Here is a 15,102-nt window from a genome sequence, read left to right as displayed (position 1 = left end):
TCATCTTCATTTCCATTTCATTCTCGCTCTCGCTCTCCTCCTCCTCCTCCTCCTCCTCCTCCTCCTCCTCCTCCTCCTCCTCCTCCTCCTCCTCCTCCTCCTCCTCCTCCTCCTCGCGCACAGGTTGCGTAGCATTCGGCGGCGCGAGACTCTGTATCTCGTGCGCGGTTCCGAGTACAGCCGCTGTGATTTTTGAGATTTCGGCGCCGATCCTGGGGACGGCGAGGGCTTTTTGCGATGCCGGTGAGGTGGGGGAGAGGGGCGCGAGTGTGGCGTCTGTATATTGGTGTCTTTTTGTTAGGTCCTTGCATGTTCTTACTGGGGCTGTTTATCGGAGCATGGAAGTGAGGGTGTGCAAGGTAGGGTAAGGTGAGGTATGATGCAAGTTAGGGAAACACATACTTATTGCGCCCGTGTAGACTTGAACCGTGGCAAATAGTTGCGTCAAAAGGCTTTCTACGGTCGAGTCTGCTGCGCGCGGCGAGTGGGATACGGAAACGGGTGTGCTGAGGGAGAGGCCGGTGGCGAGGGCGAAGACGCCGAGGTGTGAGAAGCGCATTGTTGATGCTTTGAAAGCAGCGAGTAAACAAGTAAGTAGGTTGAAATATCGTTGGATACGAGGGTTTTGTGTCCCCGGTAATCAAGAGTAGTTCGATTGCTAAGTAAAGGAATAAGATATGTCCCGTCTGTCTGTCTGTTGTCGAGTGAAAATGAGAGACAAGACTCTGCACATATCTTATATCACAGCTCTACGACCACCAGAGTAGATATCAAAACAGGATTTGGCATCCTTCGTCTAACCGAACATATCTCGGATCCAGCCGTTCTGGCCCTTGCCCCAAAAATAACATTACACAATGTATGACATGGACACTGCTATCATCGTCATTTTCCCATCTCAACTAGCCTCCACGGATCTCGATGGGTGCAAAGAGAGAGACTAGCGAACCGGGTATGCGGACACATCAGGATGTTCTCCTTCATGCGCTTGATGTCAAGGGGTATTGAGTGAGATTGGATTGGTGAGCTTGGTGGGTGCTTATTAGCGAAAGACACTAAATTGTATTGATATGATGAGATGCAAGGGTATATCGCGGGAACTGTGGTCGTTCCGCGGGGTGCAAATAGAAAAAACAAGGAGGTTGAGCTTCGCATGTCAAGTTGTAGACATGTTGCCTTGCTTACGAGCAAAGAAACATTCTTTTTCTTCTCATCGCAAGCGCTGCTGTGCTGGCTAGGACATTTACTATTAAACCCCATTGCAGTTCTACTTGGTGTGCTCGATACTCAGCAAGCATTTCTCACTGTAACAGCATGAACAAATCTGTTTCTGCAATTGGACCCACACTCGTTCGATCCAAGAGACTTCTTACTTGGGCGAAGGCTAACTGGGGTATATACATGACGTAGGTTGGCACATTATGTCCGATATGCCGCGTCCCGCGACCCGCAATCCGTCATTACCCCTTTCCAAGTCCATCTAGTGCCGTGTACACTGCACCATTTGGGGCTCTTAAGACGTCCCTTGCTGCAGTCTGGACTTGGAAAGAGCAGAATAACGTCATGGAGAGGAAATCCAAGGAATAAAACTTGCAATTGAAGGACGCTACCGGTGTAGAGGCTTCGTACTGGGGTGCTATTGGTTACGCAAGACCCGATTAGAAGTTCCAGATACCCGGTACCCCTGTATGGGGGTTACCCGAGGGTCGAAAACGGTTTGAGCAATTCATGCGATGATGGAATACGCGCATGGGTATTCTGGAAATGTAAAGGGAGCAGCGAAGTCACTCTTTTGTGGAAGTCAGACCGAATATTGGTATAAGTCGCGTTTTCGCAAAGTAGTCGCCCATTGCTGCTCACACGTTTCCCAGAAACAGGTGGTCTTCACATGTCGATCTCCTCTTTGCAACACAGAACCGTCTTGTACAGAGAGTCTCAGTGCAGCTCGCAGTGTGTTCATGTTCCGTGTCATGTTTTTCCAGCTCCTTCTTCGTCAACAACTTTCCGTCGTTGCAAATCGCGCACTCGTGTTTCAACACACACTCCACTCTAAACTGCATCTCGCTTGGTTTAGTCTTTACGCAGGGATCAGGCCAGCGTATCTTTGTTGTAGATGTTACGAAGAAGTCATCACTTGGATGGGGAGAAGTGGGTGCTGATCGAGGAATATCGAGTGTCGAAGTGCCGTTGGGGTTAAATTGGAAAGGAGTATGGCTCGAAGCGGCAGGAGTAGCGGTGTCCAGTGTCATGCTTGAAGCTGGAGTGTCGTCGAAAGAAGAAACCGGACTAGAGCAGATTTCATCCCCGGTAGACAGGTGGTCATCGACTTCGAGCATCATGTTTGAAGGTTGCATGTGCAGCAACGCAACGACGAGATCTGGTTCGAACTTGTATGCCGGGACGCCCGCAGTTTCACGCATCAAAGTGATTTGCGTAATCTCTTCCTTCTCCTGAGCATCTAGCATTCTTGTTCTTGCCAGCCGAGTCATCGTATCAAGAAAGTAGTTGCTGGCGATCGTAAAGTATGCTTTGTGGAAGACGGCTCGAACATGTTCAGGCACCATATCCTGCAAGCAAATCGCAAATTCGCCCGTCAGCCGCGAGCATGACATGACCTGCTCATATGTTTGTGTGGTTGATATCGGGAAAATGTTCCCAGTCCACTGGTAAGACATGGCATCGACCACGCGAACATGTCTTCCGGGAATCTTGGCGACCAGAATCGACATGACCTCAGACAGCAGAGGCTCGTCAAAGGTTTCCGCTGCAAGAACATATAGCTGCACCCCATCTGGGTCTTGAGCTTCAGGGTTCGCGCCAGCATCAAGAAGAACCCGGAGGCGAGCAACAAGGTCGACAGCAGGGCAATCTGTGATACACTTGCGCAAGGGGCTGATCAAATCTTGGCCTGTACGGTTTGGATTAACAACTTTTGTAAGTAGAACCTGCATATCTCGCAGTGTATCGGTGGGATGTCGCTTCGCATCTGGACAACTGCCGAGGATTTCTTGCAGGAGAGCCATGCCATTGCCACTAGCCGACGGCACAAAGTTGTCGATGAGCGATCTGGCAAAAGTTGGCGAAGAGTGCCAAATTGCCTGATGCACAAACGTTTCCTTGGTAGCAGATTGACAGGGAACTCCGTGAAACGGTAACTGAAGATTGGCTCCTCTGCTCACAAACATTCCAAAACACTCGAGCTCTTCCTGGGAGATTTCAAATCCCCAATATGGGCGACTTGTCCATGGCCTTATGAATGACTCAAAAGTGGATTGAACCATGGGGTCTGGAGATGTGACGTGTACATTTGCTCCTGCGTCGAGCAAGAGTTTAAGAATCTGATGGCATCGTGTGCGATAAGATGGATCAGCGTAGTTGGTTTCCCGGCGCACCAGACACAGCTGTAGAGGCGAATTTAAACCTGACTGAACGGGTGGAGGTCCTGCATCTTCAACAGTCGCTCCTCGCCTCAGAAGCACGCGGACTACTTCTGGCTGCATCCAGAACACGGCCTGGCGAAGCGGCGTCCACTTCGAGTCAGGAAGGCCATTGACGGCTGAGCGGTCTGGTTGTAGCAGCACTTGAACAGTATATACTCGTCCATTTTTGATGGCATTATGCAAAGCCAGGTCTGAGCCGAGCGGGTGTTTGGAACCTTTTGCACCATATGTAAGTAACATCCAGGCAACTGGGCCGCAGGGCAGGCCGCATGCGATATCGAACAAGGTTTGCCCGGCATGCTGCAGGATGACCATTTGGCTTAGCGCAGGGTGACCGAAGAAGCGACCGGTAGGCCCGAATAACGTTGAACCGATGGGTTCATTGATGTGCTCGATGTTGTCAACCAAGAGCTTTCCTAACCTCTCCAGGTCGTAATCGAGGATTGCTTCGACCATGTCCAATACTGTGTCCGATGGCTGAGTAGAATCTGTCGACCAGGTATCCATGGATATCTGGAGACTGGACAGTCGTAATTCAGTACCAATTCAACTGAATGATAGCCTTGATGGGGGTCTTACTCTACAGGCTGGTCCAGAAGCCCTGCGAACATGTGCTCAGTAACCTCGTCAGGTCCATCGGCGACTAAGCTCGGCTGACTGGCAACAAGCTGCCAATCACTAGTCTTTGCGCCATCCTCTTGAGTTTGTTGATCTACTGCAATAGCATCTGTCTCACACCCGGCGTTGTCAACAGTAGCATCTTTGCTTGTATGCCTAGTCGCATGCCGGATTTTGTTTGTGCTTCGCTGTTTGTGTCTCATGAGGCCCCATTCCTTCAACTTCATCCGATACGCCCTAGTCCTGGATTTGAAATCAGCCAGTACTCCAACAACATCGCCAGAAATGCAACACCACTTACGAAGCATAAAACTTGTACTTTCGTTCCATGAGCTCCTTGACCTCTTCAAGCGGCTTCTTCTGCGCAAACGAAAGCTCCTTGATTTCATCTTGAACCAAGTCCCAATCTTTGGTCATGATGATCTAGTAGTTCTGTGGTCTAGGGATGCAATTCTGGGTGATGTGCGGAGTAAAAGTAATAGATACGCAGTGTGCACATTGGAGGTGCAGAAGGAAGATTAGGCGACAACCAGCCGAAAGAAATGAGCGAAAGACGCGATATGAGATGCAAAGAGACAGCGACTATGGCACCTTTTGTGCGTTTCCGGGGTTATGTAGTCTACATAGCCCCATTTCGACAATAAGCAGAGTGCAAAAGTAGGCAGGCGGTTAGCAGTAAGCCGAGCCCAAAGTGCAATTCTGAGACTAGGATGTATTTTGCCTAGCGCATTCTGCAAATTGCACAGCCCAGTCGGCACGGGAAACAGGAAGCCGCTGGATATTCCCAAACACATCATTTTTCATGCGAAGCCAATACATGAATACCATGCTAAAAAGGTAATGAAATTTTGATTCATTCAAAAGTTACACGCACACAAACAACATAGGTATCTCATCTATCATAATGCCGAAAAGAACAACAAGTAATACAATCCTTATCGGCCACCAATCTGGCTCTTAGGAATGGGCCTAACCCACAAGAAGATGCAGTTGAGCGCGATAATCATTATGCCCATGATCCAGAAGACCTGTGCGTAGTTGGTCTTGTGGTAGCGGAAGATGATGGCGAAGATGACGCCACCAAAGTTGCCAGTCGCACCGACGATGCCGGAGAGAACACCTTGAATACTGTTAGTCACTGGCGCATTATGACAGGCTAACAAATCTCTTACCATTAGCATGAGGATGGACATGAGGTACCAAGGCAAAGTTGGCGCCGTTGCCAGCTTCAAGGAAGATAGCCATGACGGCGATGAGCCCAATCATCTCATCAAGGTTCTTGGAGTCAACCTTGCCAATAACGATGCAAAGTACACCAGACATGACGCCGACAAAGTGGATCCAGAACTTCTTGGCCCACAGGTTGTGACCAGTGACTTTGTAGAGGTAGTCAGCAATCACGCCACCAAGAGGGCGCGTCACAACGTTCAACAGTCCAAACATGGCAGCCCATCGGCCAGACTGTGTTTGACCCAGGTAGGGAAAGTTCTTGAGGTAGTAGGCGCCGAGAATTGAGTTGATGGCTAGCTCGCCACCAAAGGAGCAGAAGTAGCCCGCGCAAAGCGTGAGAGTTTGCAGAGAGCCCATGACTTTCAACGATTCCTTGAAAGTTGGCTTAACAATTACTTCGTGTTGGAACTCGTCAATAGCCTGAACATCGCCACGACCAGTTTCGACATCTGTGGTGGGTTGCGGTTGCTTCTTCTCGTCGGCGGAAGAGATGGAGGTGCCAGTGGTTGCGGGCATTGAGTCGAGAGCACCGGCTGTAGGCACGACGGAGGAGCTGGTGCGGTCGCTGTGTTCGAGTGTGGCGCCACGTTCGGACCATTTACCAGTGGGAGTGTCGTCTGTCAAGAGCAGGAGGCTGAGGGCAACAGCGGTAATCATGATGAACGGAACAATAAAGGCGACTCGCCAGGCTACGTGCGAGGACAGGCCTTGTTCTTTCTTGAGGGAATCGTAGATGGCTGGCATGACGAAACTGGAATTGTTAGCAGAGGCTGCAACGTGCGCCGGGAATCTACATACTATGTGATACCACCTCCGGAGTTACCCCAGCCACCAACCAGGGCGTTGGCTGTTCCAACGACATTCTTGTCAAAGAACCCAGTACTCCAGACCTGGCAAGGCACAAAGGTACCGCCAAGAATTCCGACGAAGAAGCGGATGCAATACAAGCCTGTGGCGGTTGTTGCTGTGCCAGCAAGGGCAGTAGGGATAGCGCCGGCAAACAACAGCACCGCAAAGGTCATGCGCGGACCAATGTGATCGCACATGGGCCCGGCAATGAAGCGGACCAATAGCGTGGCACAGAGTGCTACAATGTTGGAGTTTGCAATTTGATCTTGAGTGAGGTGCATATCGGCTTTGATACTCTTACTTAGCTTTGGAGGGGTTAGTTGATACTGTCATACACTGTGGCGCAAGGGGACGGGCAACCATACCAGAGGCGGAAACGCGTACCTGATCACCGTAAGTATGCTGTGGGGCGAGCGGACCACGTGTGGAGAAAGTACTCACCATGACCAGAACGCGATGAAGAAGCCCATGTACGAAAAGAAGAAGACGCGCCCATACTTGTTGATGGGGTTGAGGACAGGAATCGACCTGGCCTTTTGGTTGTAGGGGTTGACTTCTGGCGCTGACCAGAGCAGATGGAGAGCAAAAGGCATGATGGAGAGGTGCCGAGCGCCTGTTCCGCTGCGATGCAAGCTCTGATGTAGACGACGACCAGTGTGTCAGACTGACTGGAGGCAGTGAAGTGAGTGCTGGTGATTGCTGCTGGGGTACTCCACAAACGGCAGTCGAGAAGTTATATAGATGGGATGCACAAAATGGCAATTGCGACACTTCCGCGGTCAAGTACAGTGACGCACGACCACGACCACGACAAGCCTGTGGCGGGAATCAACCCCAGGGGGTCCAAGGTGAGATCAGACTTCTCCGTATCTAGATGCGGTAATGGAGGTGGAATCGTTATCGGTGTCGGCAACCCCAGCACTGGAGGGTAGTGCATGCATGCACTTTGAACAAAAGCACGCTAGGGCGTGTGTTGCGAGGTGTGGAAGATGTCTCCGATCAGCATTCAGGCGTTTAACTTGGGGTCCACATGGCCGTCGAGCGAATTGCATTTCAAGGTCATCTGGCAAAAAGGAGGAAAGAAAGGGTGGAATACTGCTGTGACGGGCCTTGACTTGCTGCGGCTGAGGATTGACGCGGGATGGTGGGGGACGGCAAAGGCGTTCTCTTATCTCTTGGCGCTACCCATGCGACACTAGACTGAAACTGGCAGCCCAGCAAGGGTGCTTATCAGAACTGCCTGCGATAATATCAATTGCTGCTTTTCCGCGGTCAGCATGTTGGCCATGGTCATGATGGTGTAACGAGTCTCGAGATACTGTCGTTCGCTGTCCCGCACGCGGCCGCGACTTTGACTTCTGGGCTGTGGCGTTGGACCAGAGCGCTAGTCCTGCCCAGCCCTCAGCACAACCTCAGATACTGCCCGTGGCACGCTTCCTCGACAAATGTTTACTTTTGCAGTGTGTAAATGGCGCAGGGCCATGTGGTGGGTGTCACGATAGCGTACTTGTCTACCGCGTGCAAATGGAGACATGTAATGATAAGCAGGACAGGCTGATGCACCTGGACGCACCATCGAACAACTGTCAGCGCAGTGTCGCCCGACTCCTGCAAGCGTAGGCTTGGGCTCGACATGGATTGCTTAATGGTGATCTGTTCCTGTATCAGAACCCGTCGCTTATGAGTTAGTGTCGGGCCAATCGGTAGGGGGGCGAATGCCTTATCTCGCATGACTGCAGTGTCGCTCCGACATGAGTGCGTACACACAGAGGCGAAATTGATAGCTATCCGTATGCTGGAGACGTATATGACTGTCAGTATGCCCAGAAGCTTGGGGAATCGTCATGTCGGTTCGTGTGCCGTTGGTCTTCACCGCGCCAAGGTCCTTCAAAACTTGGGAGAGAGGCACTCGGGCCGCCGGACGCACGTCGAGTCGTTCTCCCGTGCTTCTCGAATCGGTGAGAGGAGTCATTGTCTAGTCGCTAGCATGTGAAAGAGGCTTGCAGCCCTCGCGGTATCGGAGCAGCATAATCGGAGAAATGACGGGCAAACGACCAGCGAGTGTGCGAGTGCAGTTGGAATCAAGCATCTCCGGGGACGAAGAGTTTCCAGCGAGGTGTCGGTGGGCCCTTTGTTGATTGTGGGGCAGGTCTGGGTAAGTTGAAACCGCGGAGATGCTAACATCTTTCAGACTCGATGTATTGTTACTAGGTACGCCGCGGCATGGCGGTGGCTCGATAAGGTCTCCGAACGTCGGTTTACAAGGCAGATTTCGAGAATGCCTTATCCAAGGAATGAGACAATACACTTACCTCAGACGACGTTTGCACAGCCCAAGCCTGCCCAATGTTGTTGGGCTTTGAGCACACCCAGCCCGTACGCCACCGCACCACACACAACCAGCAGATGCATTATCTGGTGGCTGTTGCCCACGACATCGTACCGTCTTGGAGTCCATCGCTCTGGTATCCTGGTGGCATATGCCATCGCACCCGTGCCATGACAGAGGCCGAGTGCGAGATAGTAGGACAGGCTCATTCTCCACTCCATTTGGCCAAGCCCAAAGAGACATATGCCGTGAACGATGGGCAGGAATGAGGAAAGGCCGAGGAGAAGATACATTGCTGTTCGGAACCGCCGGGAAGCTGGGCCGCAAAAAGAGGGATGCAGTGTCGTGACTGCACAGGCAAGGCCCGCAATTGTGGCGGCGATGCCGTATCCCTCACGCAAGGTGGATTCGCAGTAAAAGCCAAAGTGCGTGCTTGCTATGGTGGTGCCCCAGAGAGGTACTACGATGCCAAGGCAGTCCAATCGGCCGGTCCATGTCCGAATATATTGGCTGTGATCCAGGAAGATGTGGTACCTATGCTTTGGTGTCAGTCCACTCTCCTACTTTGGGCATGACAGAGAAAAGATGACCTACACAATGGACAAGAAAAAGCATGCAATGACGGATATAAAGTAGATCAGCACCGCGAGATGATCTGCGCTCTCCACATCTTCGCGTTGGATGAAGACAACCAAGACACCCAGGGCACAAAGGAAGCCAATAGTGCCTAGGATGTGAGACCAGATGTTCACTGTTTCATTGTGGAGACGGAAGACGCTCTGCAAAGAACGGTAGCAGGAAAATGTCGCTCGTCTGGTCTTCGTGTCAAACGTCTGTCTTGTCTGAGGAAGCTGGAAGGCTCACCGATAGCTTGAAGGTATAAACTCGTTGTCACGTTGCCAGTGTACTAAACAGCATGAACAGGGTTGCCGTGATGAGCAGTGCGGATGGAGGGGGACAACTCACACAAATCCTCCCATTCGATCAAGTCATGTTCCCCTTTGGGTAGATTTCCATTGACTGGACATGTTTTTCCGGCAAGATGCCATGATGTTGATGTCGCGCCATAGCCATTTCCACGGTTCTTTCCCTGGGCGATCCCCGCGTTTTCTCTAGCGTCTTGGCGCACGTGTGATGTCATGCTTCGTACAGATTTGGAACTCAACCACAGTAGATTCGCCTGAAGATTGCAACGGCTCGCAAGATGAGCTTTCGGGAGGGAAAAAAAGGAACTCTTCGTGGACCTGATTTTTCGTCTTTATGCTGGCTACCATGTTGGCTGGCAAGTCATCACCAAGACGCCTTTTGTTTGCCAACATGACGCATTGCTCGAGTCCGCGGAACATGACGAGGTTAAGCAGCCTCGCACTTGAATGATTACCTCAAGGACCCGTCAGGATTTCTTCTTGCATCTCCAAGCTCGACTTAAATTTGGTAAGAGCGGCGATCTAGCGCCGGGCCAGACGGGAGCTTGACATCAGCATAGGTAGTGATATACAAGACCGATGCACTACAACTCTACCCGAATTTTGATATAAAGCTTGTTCCTTATCGTTTCGTCATATACACTGAGTCGTTACCATGAAACCTACTACAAGGTAGGCTCTTTGACTGTCGGTGTTAATTTGGAGCGCACAGAGACTGGTCAACGTGTTTCCCCGTGAATACAATTGGGTTAATAATATAACATTTGTACTCTCCATCTCATTCTACATGACTACTCGACGTATACGGCCATGTCACTTCAGAATGGAGCTCATAGTAGCATTGATGTTGCCGGCCTAGCCTTGCATTGCTCATGTTCCCGCCTTTTCAGTATGCGCCAGGTATGCGACATGCGTGAACCAATAAACCCCCCCCTACCATACCATAGAATAACACACAAAGACAACACTATGCACTCGTCAGGCATTATGGATTGGGCCAAGCAACATCATATCCAGGTGAGTGCAAGCCCAATGACTAGCAAGCATAGCAATAGTAGCAATAGTAACAAGACGAAAGGTCAGACAGGATTATACACGCAAAGCCGCATTGCGCGTAGGTCGAGATGCTGAGGGTCATGTAGAAAGAATTTTGGTGAGGTGCAATGGCTGCGGACTTTCGACGGGTACGTTTTGCTCTACCAGGAAATTGCCGTGCGCAGGTCACTCGTTGGAGGAAAGGCTAGATCGCATTGTGTTTCGAAAGTTGACAGCTTCGTATGCTCAGAAGTCGGGAAACAGGTGTCCGTGGCTATTCGGACATGTCAGAATATGATCTACAGTGTAAGGAGGACTCTGCACGCACGGGTCGTCCCCTGCTTGACCGTATGCCTCCGTCTCTTCCGGATACTTATCGAATTGACTAGCGTCGCCGACGCCCGCGCGCACAGGTGGAACGTAGGGAGCATCAATGTCCTTCTTTTGTAACCGGTCCCAAGTGACTTCGGCGAACCAAGGGTGGTTCATGACGTCTTTGCTGCCGCCGTGCAAGTTGCCCAAGCGCTTGGTGAGATCAGGCGTGATAAGCTTCTGCAACAGGTCGTGCGCGTCGGGGTGGATGTAAGGCGGGTACTTGACTCTCGACTTGAGGATGTTTTCGTAGATTTTCATGGGCGAGCCGCCGTCCCAGAAGGGCGTGAATCCGCACAACATTTCAAAGATGAGGATACCGAGCGACCACCTTGCGGTATTAGTAGGCGCTGCAGAAACGAGGGTTGTCGTGCCCACTCACCAGTCAACAGACTTGTTGTAGCCCTTGGATGCGACCACCTCGGGCGCCAAGTAGTCGGGTGTACCACACAGCGTCCATGTAATGTCGGGCACCTCCTTGGCAAAACCAAAATCCGTAATTTTCAGGTGTCCATGGCGGTCGAGCAGCAGATTCTCGGGCTTCAGGTCGCGGTAGATGATGTTGTGCGAGTGCAGGTAGTCGAGCGCGAGCGTGACTTCGGCGGCGTAGAACTTTGCGACTGGGTTGGGGAAGCGCTGCAGCAGTCAGTAGATGCAGTGGGAAGTAGATAATCATAATAACAAAAAGAAGAAACATACCTGCGACTTTCGCAGCAGGCTGAAGAGCTCGCCGCCCTCGACAAAGTCCATGACCATGTAGAGGTTTTTGGAGTCTTGAAAGGTGCCCCACAGGGTAATCAAGAAGGGATGCTTGACCTGCTGCAGCATGCGGCGCTCGTCGTTGGTGTGCTCGACCTGCTTCATCTTGACGACCTGGGCCTTTTTGAGCACCTTGACGGCATAGAAGCGCTGGTTGTGCTTGGACTGGACGAGATGGACGCGGCCGAAGCTGCCCGTGCCGAGGGTGCGCTGGATGGTGAAGTCGGTCAGCGAGTACTTGCCCTTTGTGACGCGGGCCTGGTTGAGGGGCTGCGTCTGGAAGTGGACGGCGCCATTCTTAGCGGACGACTGGTGCGACGACGTGTTGTTGGGGTGTATCAGGTTCTGTATGCTGGGCGTGTTGCGCGAGGGCGGGTGGGGGGCGGATTGGGGGTTGGCCGCGTACTGCGGTTGCTGCTGCTGCTGCTGTTGCGCGTGGGCGGAGTTCATTGAGTCGGCTGGGGTGGGGGAGGCGGCAGGCGCGACGGCCGAGGCCGGGGGAGTGGACGAGGCGGAGGTGTTTGTGTTGGCGGCGCTGGCGTCGGCGGCGAGGTGGTGATGGCTGTGGGCGCTGGCCGAGTCGCTGGTCCTGGTCTTGTGCAGGTGGAAGGAGCCCGACTTGCGCGAGCCGGTGGGGGTGACGGGCGAGGTGATGGCCGAGGCGTCCTTGATGGGCGAAGTCGGCGAGTCGAGGTCCTTGGAGCCGTTCGAGTCCTTCGTCCGCTTCTTCTTGAGGAAGCCCAGGGTAGGCATTGGAGGGGCGGGATGGGGGGGGGGAGCAGCGGCCCTGCGCTACGTGTACCTGGACGCAGCTCGGGCGATGGCCGTAGCGCAGCAGCAGGCGTGGGCGTTTGGGCGTGGGTGTGGGCGTGGGCGTTGGCGTTGGGCGTGCGGGTGCGGGTGCGAGTGGGTGTGGTGGGTGTGGTTGTGGTAGCGGGCGACGGAGCGGCGGTAGTGGGAAAACAACAAAGCAACAAAGACGTCGTAGGGCAGGCGAGGGGCGCTGGGGCGGCGGTGCAGATGCAGACGGCGCAGGCGGGAAGCAGGCAATTGATGCGCCTGGCCTTGGTCTTGGTCTTGGTCTAGTTCTATTAGTAGTAGTGGGAGTGCTGAGGGCCGCCGCCGTGCATGGGCATGGGCATGGGCATGGGCTGTCGGCCGGCCGGGTAGGGGCAGCTAAGGCGGTGGTGGGAGTGGGCGTGGTAGTGGTAGTAGCAGTGTTTGCGGCCGACTAGTGAGGCGACGGCGATGGCGATGAAGACGACGACCAAGACGAAGACGAGGGTGGCGGCGGGCGCATGCTCGGCGGGGAACAGGAAGAAGAACAAGAACAAGAAGAAGAGGCCGGGCATGGGCATGAGCAGGAGGCATCCACGGCTCCACACGCTGCCCAGTCGCCGTTTCAGTGGTGCTGCAGCATGTTTGCTTGTACTCGTACATAGATATGTGTGTATGCATATATGTATCCATCCATCTATGTGCATATATCGATCGATGTATGAATGCCGGGCCTGGCGCCCTGGGACGCCGCTGCAATCACGGCACATGGACTACACCTTACTCTGCCCTGCCCTGCCCTGCCCTGCCCTGCCCTGCCCTCACTACTCTCCTCTACCCCCATTACCACTCTACTACTACTATTACTCCTCCTCCTCTGCCTCTATCCATCCCACCACTCACCGCCGCCAGCGCGTCATCGCCGCAATCGTGCCGCCCTCGCCGTAAGCACCGCCGGAACCCATCGCTTGTTGCGTCATGCGTACCGTGGCAATCCCAGCATCAAGGAACATGGCTCCCACTCCCGCATCTTAGCCGTCGCCATGGCCTGTCCCATTGCTATTCTTGCTATCCTGCAAACAGCCTGGCCCCGATTTCATGCACCCCCCCAGCAATCCCCGCCAAGCCGAGCTCCATCGTGACACTGCAACTCTGTCCCCATGTGCAAACATGGCCATCGTCATAACAATCATCATCGTCGTCAAAAAGAAAAGGCAAACAAAAAACAAAAAAACAAACTGCCTCCTCCTGCTCCTCCTCCCCCCCACTCGTCACAGACACCAACCCCGTTGCCGTCCCCAAGCGCAGACGTGGCTGGGGACAAAACAAAAGTTTTGCTGTTTCATAGCTCGTCCCCCGCCGCCTTCGTTTCACCGGCCCCACCCGTGACCATTACCGGCTGATACGTCTCGAGATCCAGCCCGCACACCTCCATGCGCCGTTGGCGGAATCGCTCGTACAGCTTGCTCCACGCCTCCTGGGCCTCTTGGTTCTGCGGCCGCAGCTTGGCGCGCTCCGAGTAGGGCACGTCGTACTCGGGCCCGGGAATCTCCGGGTCCGACAGCCTCACAAACGTCGTCGCCTGCTCAAAGGCCGTCGCGTTGAAGCTGTCGGGCGCGCTGCGCAGCTTCTGCGACTCGTACACGACGTTGCCCATGGACAGCGACCACTCGGAGATGAGCGAGTCGGGCACGGCGAAGGTCTTGCGGAACATGTTGAGGTCCGACGTTGGCTTGGACGCGCGCAGGGCCCGCAGCTGGTTGTAGCTCTGTTGCGACGGATGGATCATGAGCAGCGACGTCGACATGTCGGTCCGCTCGGGCGTTGCGGGGTATGCGGCCATGGGCTCCGACTTGGAGAAGGCGAGCAGCGAGTCGAGGGCAGACGCGTCGAGCAGCACGCCCGGCCCTTGGAGATACAGCAGCCGCTCATACTCGACCAGCGAATAGAGGCTGGCGAGCGAGTACGACGACGGTAGAGTGCCTGCAATCGTGAGTGACGCACACGCACCGCTTCTCGCCACACTCACCGTCGGCGCCCTCGACAATGGGCTCCATGGGCATCAGCGTCACGCCATACCGCCGCACCGCCGTCCCCAGCAGTCTGCGTGTCGTCGACATCTCCGCGCTGTACTTGTTGTCGGCCGACTCCTTGAGCCACAGCTTGGGGAACATGAGGATGCGCCGTGCCGGGCTCTTCATGCGGTGCAGGTCCGACAGCAGCATCACGGCGCTGCACAGCTCCACATGCTCGCGCACCACCTGCACATAGCCCAGCCGGCTCCAGTCCATCGTCTGCCCCGCAATGTACTGCGCATACGTGTCGTCCACCTCTGGCCGCCCGCCCATGGGCCTCGCCCATTTTGCGTCCAATGTCGGCGGCTCTATGGGCTTGGGCGGGGGGAGAGGCTTGGGGAGCCGTGGTTTGATGGCGGCCTGGAGCGAGTGCACATAGCGCTGCTGCAGCACCCAGCCCGACAAGAAGAGGGCAAATGTGAAGAAGAAGACTAGACGAGGCCGTCGGTCAGCTGCGGGGTTGTAACATGCCCGTCTGACATACCAATGGTGACGGACAGGAGAACAGAGACCTGGCCCGACGTGAGGAGCAGGCGGCCCATGGCGACAGGGCAGAATACAACGGGGTATCGAAAGTCGTGGGGATTCGACAAAAGGGCATGTGGAATGAATGAAAGGCCGAGTGACTTGTGCAGGCGTATGATGTGCATCCAAGTGACGTGCCCCCGACTTCTAGATGTCGGTAGGGCTGC

The 15,102-nt window shown here is 54.0% G+C and overlaps 5 protein-coding genes across 5 annotated transcripts; all 5 read right to left on the bottom strand.

Moving 5' to 3' along the window:
* Positions 1–1,856: 1,856 nt before the first annotated feature.
* On the bottom strand, positions 1,857–4,529 carry SETTUDRAFT_172856 (uncharacterized protein; the record flags this gene model as incomplete). The annotated part of the gene is made up of 4 exons (XM_008030752.1): positions 4,360–4,529; positions 4,020–4,301; positions 2,121–3,960; positions 1,857–2,075 (listed from the first exon to the last, which is right to left on the bottom strand). The coding sequence occupies exons 1-4, from the start codon at positions 4,473–4,475 to the stop codon at positions 1,857–1,859; spliced, it is 2,457 nt and encodes an 818-aa protein (XP_008028943.1). The 5' UTR covers positions 4,476–4,529.
* A 464-nt stretch (positions 4,530–4,993) lies between these two features.
* On the bottom strand, positions 4,994–6,730 carry SETTUDRAFT_95251 (uncharacterized protein; the record flags this gene model as incomplete). Its single annotated transcript, XM_008030751.1, has 5 exons — positions 4,994–5,178; positions 5,231–6,039; positions 6,087–6,442; positions 6,503–6,521; positions 6,579–6,730. 5 exons carry the CDS (start codon positions 6,728–6,730, stop codon positions 4,994–4,996), a joined length of 1,521 nt encoding a protein of 506 aa, XP_008028942.1.
* Positions 6,731–8,450: 1,720 nt separating this feature from the next.
* On the bottom strand, positions 8,451–9,607 carry SETTUDRAFT_155713 (uncharacterized protein; the record flags this gene model as incomplete). Its single annotated transcript, XM_008030750.1, has 4 exons — positions 8,451–9,000; positions 9,061–9,279; positions 9,331–9,373; positions 9,433–9,607. The coding sequence occupies 4 exons, from the start codon at positions 9,605–9,607 to the stop codon at positions 8,451–8,453; spliced, it is 987 nt and encodes a 328-aa protein (XP_008028941.1).
* Positions 9,608–10,673: 1,066 nt separating this feature from the next.
* On the bottom strand, positions 10,674–12,311 carry SETTUDRAFT_155712 (uncharacterized protein; the record flags this gene model as incomplete). The annotated part of the gene is made up of 3 exons (XM_008030749.1): positions 10,674–11,130; positions 11,182–11,435; positions 11,499–12,311. The coding sequence occupies 3 exons, from the start codon at positions 12,309–12,311 to the stop codon at positions 10,674–10,676; spliced, it is 1,524 nt and encodes a 507-aa protein (XP_008028940.1).
* Positions 12,312–13,217: 906 nt separating this feature from the next.
* On the bottom strand, positions 13,218–14,952 carry SETTUDRAFT_119693 (glycosyltransferase family 8 protein; the record flags this gene model as incomplete). Its single annotated transcript, XM_008030748.1, has 3 exons — positions 13,218–14,318; positions 14,365–14,841; positions 14,895–14,952. The coding sequence occupies 3 exons, from the start codon at positions 14,950–14,952 to the stop codon at positions 13,678–13,680; spliced, it is 1,176 nt and encodes a 391-aa protein (XP_008028939.1). The 3' UTR covers positions 13,218–13,677.
* Positions 14,953–15,102: the final 150 nt, after the last annotated feature.

Source organism: Exserohilum turcica (assembly GCF_000359705.1).
Source record: "Exserohilum turcica Et28A unplaced genomic scaffold SETTUscaffold_5, whole genome shotgun sequence".
NCBI classification, from domain to species: domain Eukaryota; kingdom Fungi; phylum Ascomycota; class Dothideomycetes; order Pleosporales; family Pleosporaceae; genus Exserohilum; species Exserohilum turcicum.
This window is presented reverse-complemented; position numbering and strand designations above follow the sequence as displayed.